At 48.3% G+C, this 22284-nt stretch overlaps 1 protein-coding gene across 2 annotated transcripts in view; it reads right to left on the bottom strand.

Annotated features, from left to right (window-relative positions):
* Erg (ETS transcription factor ERG) overlaps positions 1–22284 on the bottom strand; it is a 100026-nt gene that overhangs the window by 45801 nt on the left and 31941 nt on the right. For both annotated transcript variants that reach the window (XM_028879944.2, XM_037209618.1), the window contains exon 2: positions 2877–3094. In XM_028879944.2, coding sequence (XP_028735777.1) covers positions 2877–3094 — 218 coding nt within the window. The remainder of the gene's footprint in view (positions 1–2876; positions 3095–22284) is intronic.

Here is a 22284-nt window from a genome sequence, read left to right as displayed (position 1 = left end):
GGTCTCTGAGGTATTTGTTCAATGTATGGTACGGATTTCTGTGGATATTTAAAATAAAAGAAGAACTGCCACTGTGAGCGGCCAGCAAAGGCATTACTACCCAAGGCAGCTGTTTGAACTGGCTGCCTGGGCCAGGGAGCCCAGGGCTGGGAGACAGCCGCAGGGCAGAGCCCTCCACCTGGCAGTGGAGGCAGTTGGTATGGCCACGCCTTCGGGAACACTAGCTCTGGCCCGCGTGGCCAGCCTACAGTGAGCCACGGATATCCCTCTGCGAACGGAGTTGTGGGAGGCTGGCAGCTGGGAGAGGCTGGTGCCCCTGGGGGCCCTTTGTGTACAGCGCGCTGGAGGCTGGTTTCAGCTTTGTACCCTGCCAGCCTCTGATTGTGGGAACCCCAGGGCATTTCCTGTGAGGGAGGGCTGAGTGAAGAAAGGGGAGAGACAAGATTACCACTGAACCCTGAAGCTGGGAGGTGACGACGGCCAGTGTCTACAGGACAACTTGAAATTAGCTTCTGTCTGCGAGAATCCTGCATGGCCCAGCCAGACCCACAAGGACTTCCCTGCTGTCTCCTGCAGCGGTGGTGGCAGCAGTGGCCGCTGCCTCCTCTCTGCCGTCCCTTCCTTATGTTTTATAAAAACAAACCGAATGGCAACAATGCTCACCCTGTCCCTGTGTTTTATTTCAGAAGCTTATAAGCACGGTGGGCCTGAAGCTCGGCAGTATTCCACCACCACGCCATCCCTCTCTCCTTTCTCCTTCCCTCCCTCCCCCTTCTTCCTCCTCTGCAGTGATGGGTAGACAGAGAACGCCACAGCCAAGAGTTGTGCCCCGTGGGGACAGAGGTGGCCTGGCTCTGGCAAGCACAAGGCTGTACAATGCACTTGTCTCATGAAGCCATGTAAAGAGCAGCCGAGCCCATGCAGGTCCTAGGGCAGATACCACAGCCAGAGCCCAGTGTCTGAACTTGGCCTCCAAAGGAAGACCTATCTGAGTAAGCCCAGTCGGAGACAGTCAGGAGAAGCCACTGGCCTGGGGACAAGGAGATGGGGCCAAGTCTTTGGCAGACCTGAAGGGAATCAACACAGCCAATCACCAGTCTCTTCCTGTCACCTGTCCGCAGGTGAGCCACGCCCAGCCCTCAGCTTCTAAGTACTGAGGCCCTCAGCTGATGAAGGACGCCTCCCACCCCTGCCTCCACCGCTGCACTTCTCGGTGTAGTAGCACGATCCCACCCTCTCAGTCCTTACAAGGCAGAAGCAGGAAGATTCTGAGTTCAAAGCCGCTTGGGTTATGTAGTGGGACTCTGCCTCAAAAAAACTACAAACGAAAAGCAAGCAAGCAAGCAAACAAACACCCATGGGGATAAAAGGCAGACACACAGCAGTGGCCACCTTCTCAGAGTGCGGGCCAGCTCCACCCCGCCCACCTCCCCACGCTGCCCCAGCGGCCATGATGCCAACAGCTCCTTGGAAGCTCCGTGATTGACACCTGTGCTAATGCCACACTAGCAGCTGATGCAATGAGTTTCCAGCACTTAGGAAACACAACACTTTAAACACACTTAGCACTGAGACATACGTGTAACAAAGAGACCCTCTCACGGCTGCAGGGTGGAAAGGGTTCTGGGTGTTGAGCCCAGCACTGCTGGTTGCATTCCAAACTCTGAGTCTTTCTAAGCTGCATGTCTGGGCTAGCCAGCCAACAGCCTGCTCAGCGGTTTCCTCATCCATCAGATGAGGAATCCTAGTGCTGATTAGAGGATCAGTGACCTACTGGAGATAAAGGGGCTTTGTGTTCAAGAAACACAAGGAAATGGGAACTGTTCTTAGGTCCTTGTGTATAATGGAGATCATAGGGGATTTAAAAGAAATCATCCTGTCTTTGTCTCTGGGTTTTACATTCGTTCCCCTGGGTATATAGAGCATAGCATAATGGAAATTAATGCTACCCACCTCTGTCTGTCGGTCTGTCTGTCTCTCTCTTTCAGGGTGGGGGGTGCTACAACACATATTAAGGAATTCTTACAGCTTTTTTGAGACCGGTCTTCTTGTGGTTTGACACTGTTTATACGTCAGGCTAGCTGGGCCTCCCGCTTCCCGCACGTCTCGTCTCCCGTGTCTGCCTCCCATCTTGTTGCAAGGGCACTGCTGCTATTACAGACGTATGCTACTATCCATAGCTGTGTGTAGGTGCAGGGGATTCGAACTCAAGTCCTTGTGTTCATGTGGCAAATACTCCATCCACTGAGCAATCTCCCTATCCCTTCCTGCTACCTTTCAAACTTCTGGGTAATGAAAGGCTTTGGATTGCTAGGGAAGGTCTGAGTGCCAGCCACATTTCCATGACAAAATTCAAGAAGCAGCAACTATGTGAGACTTGAGCCGCTTACGCTGAGATAAAAGCATCATGCACTAAAGTATGTGGAAAGGGACTGGCAACCGGGGGGACAGCGGGCTAAGGCTGAGTGTGCATCCATGGGGCAGGACCCACTGGACAGATGCTACGCTGGCTGGTCACTAGCTGACCCTGTGTCTCCACAGAAACACAAGACAGCAGTCTTCCAGGCAATAAAACCCCAGAAATGAACTCCGCCATATGTGAGCAAGCCCCCTCCCCCTCCCTCCCAGCTCTCACACCTGGGACACAGAATTGAGCAGCGGGTCTTCAAAGGCAGTTCTTGGGAAATGCACTACCGGTTTGCAGCCTCTGTCCTCAGCCCCAACCACTGGAGGGTACTTTTCCTAGAAGTGCCCCTGTGTTTCCAGTGAGTGGCCTGACTCTCTGGGAGCCCTTGAAGCAGAGCAGAGAATCTACACCACGTTTCAGCAGACGGGAAACATCAAGGTTTGGAAGAGGAAAGGCCAGCATTGCTTACCTGGAACCATTCACCTGGCTAGGGTTGCATTCCATCTTGATGGTGACCCTGGCTGGGGGTTGAGACAGCCAGTCCTGCTGAGGGACTCGAGGACTCATCTTGGATGTCTGGCCATAGTCACTGGAAGAGGATGCAGTCATCTCGGTCTTAGCCAGGTGTGGCGTTCCGTAGGCACACTCAAATAGTGACTGGTCCTCACTCACAACTGATAAGGCCTCCTGGATGATAAAGAAACAGAAAAGGAGATTCAGGACATCCCAACAGACATGGTGTCTCAGAGCCATTTCCAACATTTGGGGGACCACATTTTATATGGTTTCAAAGGCCTGCCTTTCTACTTTCTACTGAAGAACGCGAAAACAAGGTACCTCTGTTTCCTTCACTGCACACTGTGAAAGTTGGAGCTGCCCAGCCTAGAAGTGCTTAGCTGCAGGTCTCAAGCACCCTAGCCTGGACTGTGCAGGGGCAGACAGTGCCCACTTTAATCTCAACACGGGGAAGTTGAATTTCAAAGGTCTTAGAAGACATCCAATTGCATCTGTCATTATTTGACAAATGCAATCTATAATTCAGGCAGACAGGTCGCAGAATGGTCATGAAGATTAAAAAAAGAACTGTGAAGGCTGACACCTAGGCATCTGGTGGGACCCCCATGCCCCAGGAGACTCCGAGAGAGAGGTCCTCCCAAGAGTGAAGGGACACACAACACCAAAGGACAGCCAGACAAAGAAGCGGCTTTTTCCACTCTGTGTTATTAGCTGAATAGGGTTTCAAACAACGCTTCCATGATGGTGAACATCTGGATGGTAAATGAAGCAAAAAAATAAAAAGCTGGGAATTACCCAGATGCCTCCAAATACCGGGATGTTTGAAAGACCTGGATCAGTAAAGAGCTAGCTCACACTTGCTCACTCTCTGTCCTCTGATATTTTCTTTCTTTTTGTGAGAAAAAAATAGAAACTTGTCCCAATGGGGACATTTTTCTGGGCTTCAGCAAGGGTGAGCCTATGGCTGTGTTTAGAGTCTATGAGCAAATCAGTGAAGGCAGATTTGACTTAGAAATTTCAGCTGCTTGAATAACACGTTGTATAACTACTACATGCTACAATTAAGAAACAATCTGATTTTCTAGAACAAGAGAAACGTCCCTCCTTGAGACAACTCATCAACTTATAACTATGTCTGTTTCCATCCCTAGGTCTGCTCAGCATGGTTATCAACTAATGAGAAGGCCACCAGCCCTGTGTGTGTGTGTGTGTGTGTGTGTGTGTGTGTGTGTGTGTGTGTGTGTGTGCACTCACATCTGTGCATACACGTGTATAGGTCATGTTGATGGAAGGTATTTTTGTAAATTGTTCATCTTATTTTTTGAGGCAGGAACTCTTCCTGAACCTTGAGCTAGTTAGCTTTATTTCCTAGTGAGTGAGCACCCTGAGTGCCCCTGTCTCTGCCTCCCAATGCAGGACTACAAGTGCGTGGTGCATGCCATCATTCCTGGGTTTTACGTGGGCGCTGGGAACCGGGCGCAGGTCTTCATATGTCTATGAAAAGCATTTTGGCCACTTATCCATCTCCCCAGCCCTGGATAGGATAGTTTTTTTTTTTTTTAAATTGAACTTAGGACCCAGTGAGGAGGTGGGGGAAAAGCCCTAGAAACCTTTCTCATCGTGACCCAGAACCGTGAGAGCTGAGCTCACTGTGAGTGCGCTGGCCAAGGCAAGCCAGGGAGTTTGTGAAGGTGCAGCAGACCTGTGCCACCATCTGTTTCACCAGGAAATATGCTCACACTGGCACTCTGTTCTCACTCCTCAGGTCGACCTTAAAGTGAGTCAAACTGCTCACCAGCAGCAGCAGCAGAATTTTTCACAGCACCTGTTGAAGTCCTCCCCCCCATCCCCCACCCCGACATACCAGAACCACAACTTTTCATGAAGCAATCCCCCTGCACTCTTGCCCCTTCCAAGGGCATTTTCCTACCCCCCTCTCATTCCCCCGAGGACCAGGTGTCTCTCTCTTTCCCACGTGCACAGGCTTCTTTGGTTGAGTGTGCTGAGTCAGTGCATAAGAAGCAGGTGAAGGAACTCTCTGCCCACCTCTCAGTGGAGTAGCAGGTATCTGTGCATACAGAAAGCCCAGCCTTGGCTTCAGCCTGTGACAGTTCTGCCACACTTCAGGGAAGAGCGTAGCTGGAGTTTAAACAGGAACTGAACCATGGGTTGTGTCCACCAGAAAGCCAGAGGCAGACACAAGGTAGGGTGGGCACCTTAACTGTGCAAACACATTCATAGCCACACAGGTCATGAAGTTGCAGTCCCAGAAAATGGGGTTATCAGTGGCATCCTGCATGTCAGAGAGTATGAATCGTAGAGCAATCTTTCCTGGTCTCATTGGATGTATGAGTTAAGGACTTTAATCTCAGAGTTGTGGGGGTCTAATAGGTCCCCCAAAGTCCAACAGACCTACTAAACCTGGGGTATTATACCTTCTACTTATTTTCTGGGCAGGTCCCCCTTCCTATGGTCTCAGAATAGAAGACAAGGTTGGTGGCTGCTCTTGCTCCTTGTTGGGCATGAGGACTCAAGCAAGGCTCGTGGAGAATAACACACTGTGTAATGTTAGCTTTGGCTCTTTGATGAGAAGACACACGAATAAATATGTGATTTATTATCAGAAACTGGCAAAAACAGGTTACATGGGGGGCTGACAAAATGTGAGGTTGTGTTTTAAAAATTAGAAGTCTTGAATAGCAACAAAAATAAAGTAACTTAAAAATCTTATTCTCAGGATAAAGTAAGATATTCTTGTAAACAAAGCCATTGGGGAAATAAATGTGGCACAGGGTTGGTGGGGGAGGGACTGAAATAACCCAGCTAAAATGAGGCCTAAATGTGTGTGTGCTTGGGAAGGAGTCTCTCACATCTGGCAAAGTGTAATTTCACACATGGTTTTCTAAAGAAAGAAATCAAAGTTAATTGAGATCGATTAAGTGGGGAAAGCCTTAAAATTCTAGCGATAAGAAGGGCGCACGTCCTTTCTTCCTCTCGGAACATTCTTCTCAAAGTCAGAGCTGCATGAAAATGAGGAAGGCGGTGTGATCCAAACACTCATCGGTTGTGGTTGCTTTGTTCACGAGAGAAAAAAGATTCTAAAAGGATTGACTGGAGCTTTGGGATAAACGCTTCAAAACAGGTAAAATGTGGACTCCATCCTAAACACAAGTCCAAAAGTGCCCCCCAAATGACACTCACACACACATACACTCTTACACGCACACATCATACACACAGATACCCACGTGCACACCACACACACACCACAGGGAGATAAAGAAAGCTGAGGGGTAGATTCTGAGACCTGTGTCATTGAAATTAGCTGCTGGATGAAAAGCCAGCCACAGACCCAAACATTACTTTGTTCCCAGTTCAACTAACTGCACACACAGGCCTCACCATTCCCATTTCAAGTCGGAATGATAAAAACAAAGCCCCGAGCATCCAGCAGCCTCTCTGCCTGCAGTCCCAGCACTTCAAGGGAAGGAGGGCACCGAGCTTGATGGGACAGACTCCAGAAAGGAGAACTGAGTGGGACCCAGGAGCACGGGAGGTCCCTAGCCTCCAGCCCTGGGGAGACTTTCTGACCTTAGCTTGTCCCTGCTTCCTGGCTGCCCTCCTCTTGTAGCTGGCCATCTTGCCTGCTACTGCCCTGCCTGCCTACCTGCCCAGAGGTCTGTCTGCAGAGGCCTAAGATAACATGGTTACAGCTATTTCTCTGCAACCTTCAGCCCAGGGCTTGGGAGAGGCTGGGGTTGCTTTTTAACTCAAAATTCAAGACCAGTCAAAATCTGGCAGAAATGTAGCCTAATAATTTAATATTCCCGCCTCTGCATTGCTATAAAAAGGCCTGCACTTTAGATCACTGTGTGCCAGTGTGCGGGGGTGTTCACTCTGTCGCTCCAGGAAAGTTGGGGTAGTCTGATGTGGCTAGTGGCTGCCTCCCAAGGCCATTTTTTATGACCTTAAAAGCAGCACATAAGTTCTAACTAAACTGCCCCCAGGGGGAAAAAAAAAAAAGGTCCTGCTGTGCTGACACACCAGTGTTTATTTCTCATTTGAGTACTGACAATATCAGCAGCAGGACCATCTTCATCTGGTCCTGATCCTGTGATAGCAATCAAGGAACAGTTCAGAAAAGGGAAAGATCAGCTAGATTATGTTTTATGCTGAAGTGTCAATGTATATATGTTCAAGAAACTGAATCTGGATACTAAAAAATCTTCCAAAATAGTTCCATTAAAAAAACATAAATGAGAACTTGACACTTCACATGTTTACTGACATTTCCAGTAAAAGACTTCAGAGTGATGTGGAGAGAGTGTGGGTAAAACGATCCCTGTGCAAGGATGAAGACCTGTGTGTGGATCCTCAAAACCCACGCAAACAGCCAGGTGTGGCGGCACACATCCATCACCCCAGCACTGGGCATGTGGAGATAGATACAGCATCCGGGGCTTGCTGACCGGTGATGCAATTAAAGAAGACTCTACACTGACCTCTGTCCTCCGCATGCCACACACACACACACACACACACACACACACACAGAGAGAGAGAGAGAGAGAGAGAGACAGACAGACAGACAGACAGACAGACAGATTTCATGAACCCCAGTGCTGCTAGACTCATTTCACTGAAAGCTGGACAGTCAGGGTCTCAGCCCCAATTTGTTTCTGATTTGTGATCCTCACGGCCCATGAAAATACTCCATTGTTCATGCAGAGAATTCACTACATTTAAGTTTCCTTGAGAATCCGCAAATGATGAAGTGCTGACAGGCAGAAAATCTCACAGAATAATCAGCTCTCTGTCATAGGAGTGCAGAGGGCAGTGGGGAAATGACCATCCATGCTTTCTGAACACCAGAAGACAGCCAGCAGATTCCAAAATCAGCGTCCTCGAGGATTATGGGAAATCATGATTTGATAATCAAGCCCAACTAGCCCAGGCAGCCATCAATCCTCAGGAAGCAAGTCTCACCCTCACCCATCACAGCCTTCCTGTCTAAGCTCTCATCCCATAATATTCCAATATAGCCTATTCCTTAAATTCCTCTCACACAAACTGAGCAGCCTCCTCCTGCCACTGCCAGTGAACGATCATCCTTTGACCATGTTCACAGACACCTGATCCATCAATGAATAAAATAAAAGCTGCATTATGCACACCGTGCATGCAATAGACTCTTGAATCCTATGCTCTTGACTTTAAGTTACATCACTTTTCACAGTTTACCAGCTCTGAAAGCTGGCCTTGTCTTAGAATCAGTGGCATGTCCAAGGCTTTCTACCAGCATTGCTTCTGTTCAGATGGAATGCAAAATAGCATTGTGCTTAATCACAGGTGACATATTTGAGTTATGGGACATAATCATTCCATGTTTACAATAGTCCTGTAAGCTCAGCTATCACTCTTGCCCGCAGATAGAAATGAGGTTTTGGAAGAGATATAGCATTCACTGTGAGGGTGATGCAGAAGCTGGGCCTGTGCATATGTGGTGGACTTATTCCCCAGGGCTGAGCACTAGTCTCTAGCTGTCATCGGAAACAAGCAGGTGTATGGACGGCGGGACATGGCAGAGCCTTAAATGCACTATGTTAACATCTTTTAAGTCTATTTGTGGGTGAACGTGTGTGCTCCCTTGCACAAGACGTGTGTGGGACAAAGCAGAACTTGTAGAATCTAGTTCTCTCTTTCTGCCGTGTGAGTGCCTAGGACGGAGCTTAGGTTGTCGGTCTTGGTGGCAAACACCTTTACCCACTGAGACATCTCACCAGCCCACATGCCCTGTCTTGAAGATAAGAAATAGAACTACCTAGAAAGAGAAAGGCTGGGAGAGAGTGGAGAGTAGAGGAGAACAAGGGAATGCTTGCTTAGAATCCAGCAGGCTAGAGTGAGTACAGGACAAGGGAAGTGAGAGTAAACACCCGATGAAGGGAGTGGGGAGAGTCTCTTGGGATCCCCCAGTACACAGGACTTACAACAAGTCCTGAAGTATTACTCATTTCTTAAGTACGAGTTTAGGTCAAGAAACCTGCTCTTTTCTTGGCTAATCTGATTATTCAGATCCGAAGAACATGCTGTGTCACACCTTGGGCCACAGTCATTGCAGATGGATGTCTGCGTTCTGTTAATAATACATGGAAAATGAGGGCAGGTGGGGACAGCATTTATAACTATGTAGGAGCCAAATGCCAGTGGGAGAATGTTAGTGGGTGTCCGCGCACCCAACGACACTGTGGACCCACCTATTAGGCTGCCAATTATTTATGTCTTCTTTCTTTCCAAGCACATACAGCAGATGCTTTTGAAAATTCAACACAACAGACGACACACTTGCAGACAGCCCCGCGGTGGCCAACAGCATCATGCTCTGGGCCTGTAGGGAATGTCATTTTCAATGTGGAGGTGTGTGTCCCCGTGTGCATGTATGTATGCTTGCACATGTATGTGTGTGCACATGGAAGCCAGAGGTCATGCTTCAAGTACCATCCTTGTTTAGTTCGGTGGGCTTTTCTTCCCTTTGAGCTAGGGTCTCTCACTGGCCTGGGACTTGCCACAAAGACTAAGCTGACAACACAGAAAATGCCAGGGATCTGCCCGTCTCTGCCTCCCCAGCACTGGGGGTTAAGGTCTTGTCATCACGTCCACCTTTTTTTTTTTTGACACAGGTTCTGGGGATGGAGCTCAGCACCTCATGCCAGCAGCAAATACCCCATGGGCAGGTCTGTCTCTCCACCCCCACCCCTCATGAATATTTACAATTCAGACACAGTGAACCTTTGACTATCAATGCATCTTGTAAGATGGAAGATGCTGGTGAGACTGGGCATGGTCCTCTGTGTCCCCATGATGTTGTTTCTTCTCTTCTTGCTTCTTCAGAGAAGAGTCATGTGTTGAACACAGCATCTTGCTTTGTATCCACGTTTTTCTAATTTAACATGTTGCTATTTTAGTCCTCCAAATATATAGATATATATATATATATAAACTTGGATTAACCTCAAAGGGAAAGTGTATGTAGGCAAACTAAGTCCATCTAAAGAGTGTTTTCTTCCAATATGGCATTGCTTCAGTATCCAACAATTTACAACTTGTAATACTGACCCAGTGCTAAGGGAATGAGACCCAGAACTGCTACAGAAACACACACACACACACACACACACACACACACACACACACACACACATGAGGGCTTACACAGCAATGTACATATATGCATGAATGAATATATATATATATATATATATATATATATATATATATACAGGTACATATATTAGCAAATAGACATAAGGGAATATACTGCTGTATTATCTTCATTAATAAATCAGGCATTCCTTCAGATGGTCACTAAGTAAGATGGCAGTTACCTCACTGATCCAGAGTCTGAATTCTTCTCTTCTCACTGCCACTGATTCCTTCCTCATTCTAGAAGGTGTTTTCCCTTGTCTGCCTTTATCTTTTTGGAGAAGGACCAGATAAGATCCTTCCTTTTGGAGGCCCAAGGCCAGTTCTGTCTTGTTTTGTAATCAATGGATTTCAATTCACATTTGACCAAGGTCTCTTGTCATAGACCTGTAATCCTAGCAATGGGGAAACTGAGGCAGGAGAACAGTGAATTTTAAGTCTCTAGCCTGGGCAACATAAAAAGATCTTAAATAAACAAATAAGTAAACAAGTCTCTAGCCTGGGCTACATAAAAACATCTTAAATAAATAAAGTAAACAAACTAGCATAACTAAATAAATAAAACATAAGCATTTTCAGCCACCAACACCGCCACCTTCCACCCACAAATGTGCTTCAAACAGCTTCCTGATGTTACCCACTGGCTGATGCTCATTTTAACCATATAACGAAGTTAGGGCACAGTATTAAGCCCCATGGACATGCTGTCAGTGGGGTTCAAACACATGTGTCATGGCCAGAGTAGGGGAAATGTCCTTCTTGAGATGAGGGGGTATGGAGTTTGGGAGCAGCATTGTGCCTTCTCGTATTATCACGAAGTACATGAATGTGCAACATTGCTCTGACCTCATCTAGGCTTAGGCTAAGAAATCTAAACTGTACAAGCCCATGAGGAAAATCAGGCTTTAGAGAAAACAAACTTTTCCAGAGCAAGGAGAGAAAGCACCAATCAGGAAGCAGAGAGTCTAAAAGTGTGAGAACCTGGAACTTTGCAGAAACCTGTGAAGGATGTTCCCCACAATACGAAAGAGACTCCAGTGGATCTGGAGAAATTAAGAAACCCAACCAATACAATGCTGAAGTCATCTCTTTTTGTTTGGTTGGTGGCATACGAGGTGCCCTCAAATATGGGGACTAGGAGCCAGGGATACTGGCTTGGCAAAGGTCAGTCAGTCCCTTGAAGGGTAGGTGGGAGAGCTCACACATTTAACCTGATTATCCAATGCACAATTTCTATGTCTTACAAATCAGTTATAAATAAGGCTAGTAAAAAATATATACAAATGCATTTTCATAAAGAAAAAAAGAAGTGTTGTCTGTGGAAAATGGATTCAATTGATGATGATTATATTAAGTGAATGAAGTCAGTGTAAAAAAAACAGATACCGCTGGGCGGTGGTGGCTCATGCCTTTAATCCCAGCACTCAGGAGGCAGAGGCAGGTGGATCTCTGTGAGTTTGAGACCAGCCTGGTCTACAGAGTGAGATCCAGGAAAGGCGCAAAGCTACATAGAGAAACCCTGTCTCAAAAAGCCAAAAAAAGAAAGAAAGAAAGAAAGAAAGAAAGAAAGAAAGAAAGAAAGAAAGAAAGAAAGAAAGAAAGAAAGAAAGAAAGAAAGAAAGAAAGGAAGAAAAAGAAACCTTATGTTTTCTCTCAGTTGTGGTTCTAGATTTCACATGCATAGACAAAAAGGTAGGTGTGTGTGTGTGTGTGTGTGTGTGTGTGTGTGTGTGTGTGTGTGTGTGTGTAATATGACATGAAAGTAGAAACGAACAGGAGATGGAGGGCCTGATGGGAGGGGTGAGTAAGGAAGGGTTTGGGGTATCCTGAGCAACACCCTAAATATACAGTACATATGGATACGAAAAGTTTCAAAGTTAAAAAAAGCAATAAAAATAAACAAACCACTCTTTCTTTAAAAACTAATATTAGTAAGTTTTTTCCTCCCTGCCCACTCCGCCCCCCCCCACCCCCCAACAAATAAGTGTGAAGAATTGCGGCTTGTTGCTCCAGCTCCTCTGTCTGGACTCTTCTCAGCCGATTCTTTCTGTTCTTGTTTTTCTAATCACTGTCAACAGATCACAGAACAGCCACACAGACATCTCTACTTTTATCTGGTTTCTAGCCATCCCCTTTACATGAAAAGATGGTGCCTAGTTTTTGTTCTGTGTGGAGACAGGATCTCATACAGTCTTGGCAGAAGGAGAATGACCTTCCGCTCCAATCCTCCTGCCTCCACCTCTCACGTTAGGATTACAGGCATGCCTCCCCATGACCATTTCTTTATTAACTACCTGAGAATTTCACACATGCTTATAAAGGGTTTTGATCAAATCTACCTCTCCAGTCCTCCTCCATGGCCTTATGACTTCTCCTTTCTAAAACCACGTGCTCTGTTTTTAAACCCACTGAGCCCCCTTACACTGCCTTGCCGTGTTGGGGTGTGAGACCATCTAGGGGAGCACGGCATGGCTCTTGAGGGCCACATCCCTACTGTAAACCACCTCTCCCCAGAGCTTCCGGCATGGAGGCAAGCATTCTCCCGATGGAGCTGCCTCCCCAGCCCCTTCCTTTGGTTTCTTTCGCTTTTAGTTTTTAAGAGCTAAACTTAGGAGATCTCTGGAGAAGTAGCAGGAAATAGGAGGTGGCTTTACAGAACAAAGAAGTCCTGGTCCTGAGTGAGGAAAGGACACCCCAGTTTAAAGCTAGGCCTGGCCCTACTCTCCATCAGTTCTCAGATCCCTCCTGCTCCATGTTTGAGCTAGCTGGTTCGAAACACAGCCTGGGAAAGTAGCCTCTTGCTATAAGGCATCCTCCAGGGGTTACTAGCACATGCCAATTCACTGAGCTCAGCTCTGTCTTTTCTGGGTCTCACTTCCTCCACTACAAAGGTAGTGCAGGTCACAGCCACCCAGCTCTCGGTAGGTCAAGTAAGCCACTGCGTGTAAAAATTTTATAAGCCTGAGTACATGCAAATTATTATCATGCTTGAGAAAGTTGACAATGCTGACTCAAAGTCCTCAATAGCTGGAAGCAGAATTATCCATCTCTAGACATATTATTCTAATAAGCTGGATACCAGGAAGATGACACAACCCTCTGTATGTGATTAGTCACTTCTCCTTAGGAAGTCCCGAATTTTAAATCATCCGTCTAAGGAGGGAAGCAAGGAACACAGGATCTTTATTCTCTATGAGAGCACGCTGGTCACCTGAGCCCCATGTGGTTTAGCTGTTTTAGTCCCGTTCTCTCGTGGGTTTTCAACTATAATCCCACACTGATATGGATTCAACAGAAGCTTGGTCCAGAAGGAAGGGAGCCTGGCATGCTCCTGGCATGTGTCTGATCTTCTCTAAAACAAGCAAAGGCCAAGGGGTGTGGGCTCAGTGGTACAGCACTGAGGATTCCATCCCCAACACCACGAAAGAAAAAGGAAACCAACACATCTAGATTAGCACATGGCATGCAATTGATGCTCCTTAAACTCCTGAGACGGGTGACTCATGATGCCCTGTGTATGGTTTTGGTGTGTGTGTGTGTGCATGTGACACTCATATGCCAGTACACACGCGTGTGGTGTAGTATGTGTCTTCCGTACACAGGAATGTGTGAGAGCCAGCTCCTGTGCACGTGATGCAGAAGCCAGAGCAGAACATTAGCGTCTCCCTCTCACTTCCCACCGTACGGCTCGGAGACAGGGCCTCTTGCTGAACTGGAAGCTCGCTGTTTCAGCTCGCCTACCTGGCCAGAGAGCTCTTGGGAACTCTTGACTCTGTCCCTCAAGGCTGGAGTTAGAAGCACACGCAGCCATGCCGCATTTTTTATGTGGGTGCTGAGGATTCAGCACTCCTGCTTATGGAGAAAGCACTCTTACCCACTGAACCATCTGCCCCACCTCATCCCTGCAGGATGCTTTCACCTTTCCCTAAAATGTCTTGGGGTTTCCAATAGCAGCACAGTAGTATCTTGATGGTGGTCTGGGAAGAAGTCCATGACCCCATCCCACCATGACCCCATCCCACCATGACCCCATCCCACCCTTCTGATCCTTGAGGCTTGCAGAGTCTGATGAGTGAGGTTATGAGAGGCATGAAAATACCTCCAGGCCCCCAGGCTGAGCCTTCTGCACCCATCTTCTGCTACAGCAGTCCTTCTCTGGAGGAGGAATGGGCGAGCATTCCTCTGGTCTTCAGAGAAAGTCCATGAAAACCAGGCAGTCCCGTGTGCTTGGCCTCCACGGAAACCACACATGCTAAAAATATAACACATTACACATCTGGAACGGGTCTCCTCCATGAATCCCTGACACATGGATTCATTGTTTTCCACAGAATTCCAAGAATTTTATTCATGAGAAAATTCTGGCACAATGGAGAGCCTTGGCGAGTGGGAGGTGGAAGCGGCAGATGCCCTGGCCTCCTCCCACAACTCTGTCTCCGGCTCAGCTCACGTCCGTCGGGTGTCTATCTCACGCCTTCAAACGGCCAGTCTAAAATTTTCCATAAGAGGCAGGTTTTACAAGAGTCTCGGGGCTTTAGAGAATGGATGTAGCTTCCTGAAATGGAGGTCACCGCGGACTTGACGTGCAGATGTCGGGACGGTCACACCAGGAAGAGCCACAACCACAGGACACGGGGGCAGGGACTTGGTCTTCTCATTGGGGGCTCTGGTGCACCCGTGTTTGCTAAGGCCCTGTCTCACGCCCCACCCCCCACCCCCAAACCTGTTTATTAACCGGCAGCGATCTCTTCCTGCCCCATGTAGCAGACACGGTCTCCTTCTCCATGTCTGAATACATACGGGGTAGGATGCACATGTCTTGCAGATGAAATGGTTAAGAAGTTTCTGCAAATTTGGGTTAGAAGGATAGCACTGTGGTCTCAGGTGCTGCCCCCAGACTTTAATTCCCTCTATAGATAGCTCTGCGCTAACAGCAGGAAGCCAGCTCATGGACTGCAGGCCAGAACTCAGTGGGGGAAGCACTGGCTACAGAAGAATGAGTTGGATCTCAGCACTCACTAAGAAGCCAAGCATGGTCGTGTATGCTTGAAGCCCCAGCATCTAGGGTATGAGGACAAGAGACGCCATGGACTCACTTGGCCCAACAGTCTAGCTGAAATGGTGTCTCTGGGTTCGCTGAAATGCACTGTCTCAGAAGCTGTGGAGAATGCCTGAGGAAGAGAGCACCAGTACTGACCTCTGAACTCCACACACGTACGAACAGGGAAGCATTCCTACCAATGCGCGCACGCGTGTACACACACACACACAGCCTACATACACACATTTTTTTTTTTTTAACTGCAGAATTAAGCTAGGCTTGTGCCCTAGAGCCGGCTCTGTGTCTTCCAGGGTGGCCGCGGCCCTGCCGCCTGTGTGCGAACACTAGCTGTTTCATGTGTAAAATTCATCATTTATAATGAACATGGTTCTAGTGAAAAGTCATTCAGAAACTGGGGTGCTAGCAGAAGAGACTACAGGTATAGTGGCTACTGTTTTCACAAGGTTCGAGCCCCCCCCCTTTTTTATCACTTTCCTCCAATGTTTAGAGGCACAGACCACATACGGTATAAGGCAGACACCAATGAAGACCTTTCTTTTCTTCAGACTGACACCCACCACGGAAGCAGCACTGATCCCCACTGTGAGTCCCTACCAAGCTGGCATTTCCTCTGGGTGAACAGTGTCGCCTCCCGCTCTGGGGCCAGCGGGCTAAGCCTTCACTTTGCAGAAGATTTTCCAGCACATAAATCTTCCCTGCTGGCTGCAGAGGAAGGGGACCAGGCAGCCAGGGTGTCAAGCCCTCTGTGCAGGCTCCAGGCCGGCTCGTTCTTTTCCCATGACGTAGTCTGAGGGGCGGGGTGCACCCCGTTGATGTTATACTTTTAATGCCCCCCCCCCAACAAAGGGGTTGCCAGTAGGCTGGGTTTTTATAACTCTGGGAGCACTGACATCAGCCCCCCCCCCCCCGGCATACAGTTGAATTATAAATCCTAACCACTCACACATCCATCACACTCAACAGGGGGTCTCCAGCATCTGGCTGCAAGTCCCTCTGTAAATAGATTTCCTTTGGAAGTCCCAAAGGCTCTTTAAAAACTTGAAGATCCATTCACATCCAGACTACACTGACCTCCATACTAACTAGGAGGCTTGACCTCTCCATGTAGCCTCCACAGGAGTCTCAGGACTACACCCTTACTGGTCACCTCATCACTTCCTGCAGGAGGAGAGTCACAGATGCCCTACCTAGTCACCTTTTTCTGGGGAACAGGAAGTTTCTAGAGTGCATAGCTGTCGTGAGCTCCCATGCAGACCCGGAGCCTCATGGCGGTACCTGCTGATGGAGATGGGGGTAGGTGAGGTGAAGAGCAGTTGCCTGTAGCCTGAGAGGCGACCTCCCTTCTGAGTAAAGAGGGCTTTCAAACTGGCCCATTCATCCGACCTGCACAACCAACCTTGTGCATGCATGGCCAGGTAGCTACATCAAAGAACAGAAGGGAAGAGACGTCATATTTCCCTTCTCCCAGTGCAGCCAACTTGACTATCTCTAAATATTTGCGAACACAGACTCACTCTAAAATGATTGGGAAAGACTTGAAAGGTGTAAAGAACTGCACCCTTAGAAACCAGGGAGCCATCCAGGCCACGGTCAGCTCTTAAGGACTGAGCTTCTGACCTGAAGGAAACAAGAACGAACCAGCATCCACACGGACGCCCTCACAAGGTCCCATGACGCGGTGCCTGCACAGGCGGGCTGCCATAGGCCCTGGAGTTTTATTAACTAACGTGACATTGGACCGGTATCCTCCTAACCACACTGTTTTTCCACAGAATTTACCCAAGCTGCTTTTATCCAGTGAAAATATGCAACATTTATCTAAGATCGAGCAATGTTCACTTCCTCTCCACTCAAGCCTACGTCTCCAACATTCCTAGTTGGCTTTCAAGCCAAAGACTGTAAGTTTATGGGTCTGAGTGTCAGGAGATGGGCAGTAGCTGGCCATACAGGGACAAGCCTTCAGCCAGACAGCACTCCAGGTCTATTGCCCACAGAGTTAATGAACAGCAAACTAATAATGTTTAAGACAAAACCCCAAATCAGTACTGAAGTATACATTTTCTTTACTGAAAATGTAGAGTCTTATTTTCTTTACTGAAAATGTACAGTCTTTTTTCTTTACTGAAAACATACAGTCTTATCTTGACTTTTATCCCCAAAACAATATAGTAAAAGGAGGACTCATACAACATTAACGCTGCAGTACTGCATGTGGAGAACTGACGACAGGAAGCTGTGCATGGGTTCTATGTGCAAAATGAGCCATTGCATCTGGGAGGTTTTTGCATCTGAGTTTTGACAGATCTCGAAGCACCTCCACCGTGAGATAACCAGGGACTGCTGTATTACATGGTTGATAACTCTTTAATGAATCTTCAGCTCCTGCTCCTTCTTCTAACCTAGCAGTCTGGTTCTTCCACCATTGTTGCACCAAGATGAGCAGTGAGCTGTGGACGGCAGCCTTGGCTCCACGGTCCCTGCTGCTCCTTGATTAGCCCCCGGGGGGGGGGAGCAGCAGCGAGCTAGTCCGGTCACTCCCCCTGTGCTGACTCTCTCAGGACCCCTGGCCCTCTCTGACAACCTTCCCTCTCTCTCCCCTACCCTCCTCTTTCTCTCCTGCTTCTCTATACATCAGCTTTCCTTCAGCACTCCCCCGGGGGCACTTCCCTCAGTGGACACCACTTCCTCATGCCACCCTCTCTGTACCCCTCCTGTGGCCTCAGCCTCCCCATCCCCATCCCCCCTGACCCACCACGGACAGTTTTATTTCAAGGGTGACACTGTTCGGGAAGGACCGCACTTGCAGGATGGGATTTTCCTAACTTGCTGGCTTTTATCCAGTCTCTTTCGCTGGGTGAGCCAAGTCCCTAGAGTGTAACTGGAGAACAGGAGACTTGCAGGAGTCGGGGAGCACTCAGCCAGGGTAGGGTCATCTTCAGATGCAAGCTTTCCTCCTGTCACTGCTGTTCAGATGGTGACACCAGGACTCCTCAGCTACATTCATCAGGACAACACGAAAGGGTTGGGCACCGCTAGGGTGTCCCCTGAAGACCAACGGGACGACGCACATCTTCCCACACAACGGAACCCACCTCTGCTCCTGCTACCCTGATAACCTACTTAATTAGGACTTCTATACCAACACAGTCTTTTGTGTCACCTTAGAGACAATGGATGGGGTCAAGGTCAAAATAACTTCATTCAAAAAAGTTAGAATTCTGCCTCCTAGTAAGGTCATTTCTAGTTACACATTGTACTGAAAAGAGTATTTACATGTTCAACACTTACAAGTTCAATAAGTGTGCACTAAACTTTCATACTCTAGAAGCTTCATGATGCTTCTCATTGTCTACCAAGTAAACATTCACCCCTACCTGAACCCAATCAGTCAACAATTTACAGAGAAAATCAAAACCTTGTCAGGTTCCTGAGCAAGAGGCAGCACCTAGGACCTTGGTAGGGATTCAGAATTCCACCCCAGCCCAGAGTTCCTGAGTCAGGCAGATCACACCCATACTGGACTGGGTGAGAACTGGGTGAGAACACGGTGAGCAGAAGCGGGAAGGAAGCGGGAGGCTCAGGTGGGGAGAAGTCCATGGCATTTCTCAGCAGAGCTATCAGAGAGTCCTCAGGTGAGGCCTGAGCACATGTGGAGGGAGGGAGGGAGGGAGGGAGGAGGGAGGGAGGGAGGGGTGGAGGGAGGGGTGGAGGGAGGGAAGGAGGGAGGGAGGGATGGAGGGAGGGATGGAGGGAGGGATGGAGGGAAGGAGGGAGGGATGGAGGGAGGGAGGGAGGGATGGAGGGAAGGAGAGAGGGATGGAGGGAGGGATGGAGGGAGGGAAGGAGAGAGGGATGGAGGGAGGGAGGGAGGGAGGGAGGGAGGGAGGGAGGGACCTGCAGCCCTGGCAACAGCTGAGCAGCCAGAGTCAGACACTGGGAATGGGGGTGGGGAACTTGGAGCAGGAAAAGCAAGAACCCAGGGAGATGGGAACATCAAGAAGGAGTAGATGTGGTGTCCTCCAGGCCGAGGCAGAGACCCGGTGTTGGAGAGGAAAAGCAGACAAGAGACCCTCTAGCTGCCTTGGCCAAAAGCCAGAGACTATCTCCTTTGAGACGGATTAATATCTTCCACATCATAAGGACTCCACACAGAAAACTCTATCTTTTAAGTTTTATTATTTTCAAACGAAATAAGATCAGAACATGCGTGGTGTGTCTGCCATGTGCACACCAAAAGCCATGCCTAATAAAATGTTCCCGCCATCACCAGCCCACATGTTACCTCCATCTGTCCTCTCACGCAGGACCTTCGGGAACTTTTATCCCGAGAGCCTATGACTATTTTTCAAAGACTTCACAAACACAGAAACCAGTGCACGGTGACTACCCTCACCTCTCCCTTAAGAAAAGCAATCGGGGCACCTGAGCTGTGACAAAAGCTCAGTAACCACCCAGGTGGATCCCCTGCCTCACATCACTGCTGACTGCGGGACAGTACAATGGAAGAACAGGTCCTGGAGGGCAAAAAAAAAAAAAAAGTCAGACCCAACGATCCCCTCCGTCCTCATGTGCACACACAGACATGGGTTTTTGGGCTTGAGCAACCGTGCAAATCGCCAGCTATTTCCTGTTTAAACAAAAGAATCAACGTGTCTGAGGAAAGGGCTTTTAGAACCATTTGCCGCTGTTCCAGCCTCTGGAGAATTCTAGTTCTCAGAGTGTCCATAGAGTCTGGTCGTTCCTCATTCGGGAAGGGAAGCTCCTCTTCTGCTCTCAAGATTTTCTTCAAGGTGGCAGGCTGGGTCTCATAGCCTGCTCTGAACCCAGTCTCAGTGCTGGGTAGTCTGTGCATGTTCATCTGCGGTGCTTACAAACACAGCGTCACTGGCTGAGCGGCTGGAGAGACATACCTCCTTAACTCAGAGTTCTAGAGGCTGAAGTTTAAGGCCAAGGTGTCAGCTAGATCGACTCCTCTTTATGCCCCTCTTCTTGGCTTGGAAATGGACCACATGGTCCTAGGGCCTTCTTCTTCCTATGCTTCACATCTCTCCCCTCTGCACACGCCTGTCTCTGGGTCTATGGCCTTTTCATTAGGACCGCATCCACAGTGGAATAGAGACCACCCTAAAGAGCTAGGACTGCATCCACAGTGGAATAGAGACCACCCTAAAGAGCTAGGACTGCATCCACAGTGGAATAGAGACCACCCTGAAGAGCCCGTTGGAATTTGACGACCCCTGTATAGACTTTTCCAAAAAGGTCTGAGGTATTGAGGGTCAGGACATATGACCATGGAGACACAGTTCAACCATGGCAGTCAACAGTCCTCTTCAAGGAGGACAGAGAATGTATAACCCTCGGTTCACTGCTGGGTGTCTCTGCAGAGCATAACGCTAGGTACCACATTACAGCCATCCAAGTATGGTCCAGGAACACCCTGGGGTTGCCAGGGCCTCCAGGGACTGTGCAGCTGTTTTCTGACACGTTTGCCTTTCCTGTTTCTATCTTCTCACAGCTGCAAGTCACGGACATTAGCCAGAGGCTGCACATAGCCTCAAAGCAAAACAGACCAGGTGAACCCCTGTAAACACTTGGGAGCCCATGATACTTTCGGTTGAGCATTAAAGAGGTTTGTCTCTCAGAAAACTAATACACTTTTCTCTCTAAACATTTATTAAATAAATCTGTTTTTTCCCTAGAAACATACTGTTGGTGCTAACATATAGGTTTCTCACTGTCACTTGTAAGTGAATTTGTAAGTAGATGTTTCAAATTCTCTGGCTCCCCAGCTAATTCTGGGAGTGTTCATAGATGTAACTGACATAAAGAACTATGCTTTATAACCCTGACTTTGAGGGGCATAAAAGGACCCTAAGACCAAAAGTCTGAGACCCACAATTTAGGTGGCTAATCATGGCCGAGACAGTCTATGCTGCCTAAAGTGACCCATGGTTACAGCAGTAAAATGTAGTCGTTTACTCCTCCACTGAGTTTACTACTCAGCTACTCACTTTGGTAGTTGAGCTGTAGGAAATGGGAAGCGTGGGGGGGGTGACTCTGGGTGTGTTCCATTAAGTCTATAACTTCATGACTTAAAATATAACTGAGGAGTGGAGGAAAGTGCTGATTCCCACTCTCTGATTCCGAGTAGACAGGATCTACCGCAAATGTGGGTGAGGGTGTCCACCCTCTACCGTCTTCGCGACAATCCTCAAGATGTGGGACTGCTGTGGCACAAAGGAGGTGGCTGTGCCATGAAGACCATAAACCAGGAACTGGGAAGAAATTCGGTTGGTCAAGTCCTTGCCCTGTAAACACGTAAGTTCCACCTCCAGAGCCCGTGTTAAAAAAGAAAGAAATGCCGGGCGGTGGTGGCGCACGCCTTTAATCCCAGCACTCGGAGGCAGAGGCAGGCAGATCTATGTGAGTTCGAGACCAGCCTGGGCTACCAAGTGAGTTCCAGGAAAGGTACAAAGCTACACAGAGAAACCCTGTCTCGAAACCCCCCCCCCAAAAAAAAATAAAGAAATGAAAAAGCTGCACGTGAAAGCTGGGTGTCGCGGCACAGAGAGCTGGGTACTGATTCACATAAACCACCAACTCCTTCAGTGATTTCTTTAGTTATGATACGGATCTATTTCATTAGACTGTGACCTAACTCTCTGTCCTCCGAAACGTAAAGCCACAGCCGGGAGGAAGCCTCCCACAGCGGCAGCATGTAAGCTCACAAACAACCCGAAAAGCAGGAACTCTCACCAGGAATGATGAATCTACCGCATCACCCTCTAATTTTCTGAATCTGGCCTGGGTGGCCCAACAGGTTCTCAGAAGAGCCACCCATCTTGTGTAGGTGGCTGGAGATGATTGCTCTGACAGTTATTTGACTGGAGCAATAACGATAACTTCCAATAACAAGAGGAAAGCAAATTTGGAAAAGGAAGCTCCACAGCATGTCGGCCTATTGTCCAACCTCCCTACGCTCTGGACTCAAGAACTGTCGAGTGTGTGCAGCAGGCTCGTGGTCAACGGGCAATGCTGTCATTCAGCTCCTGAGTTGTAGACACGCCCAAAGGTGTGTCTCACTAACACCCTGGGCATT

Source organism: Peromyscus leucopus, chromosome 12 (assembly GCF_004664715.2).
Source record: "Peromyscus leucopus breed LL Stock chromosome 12, UCI_PerLeu_2.1, whole genome shotgun sequence".
Lineage (NCBI taxonomy): Eukaryota > Metazoa > Chordata > Mammalia > Rodentia > Cricetidae > Peromyscus > Peromyscus leucopus.
Note: the sequence above shows the minus strand (reverse complement) of the source record. Positions and strands in the feature narration are given on the sequence as shown.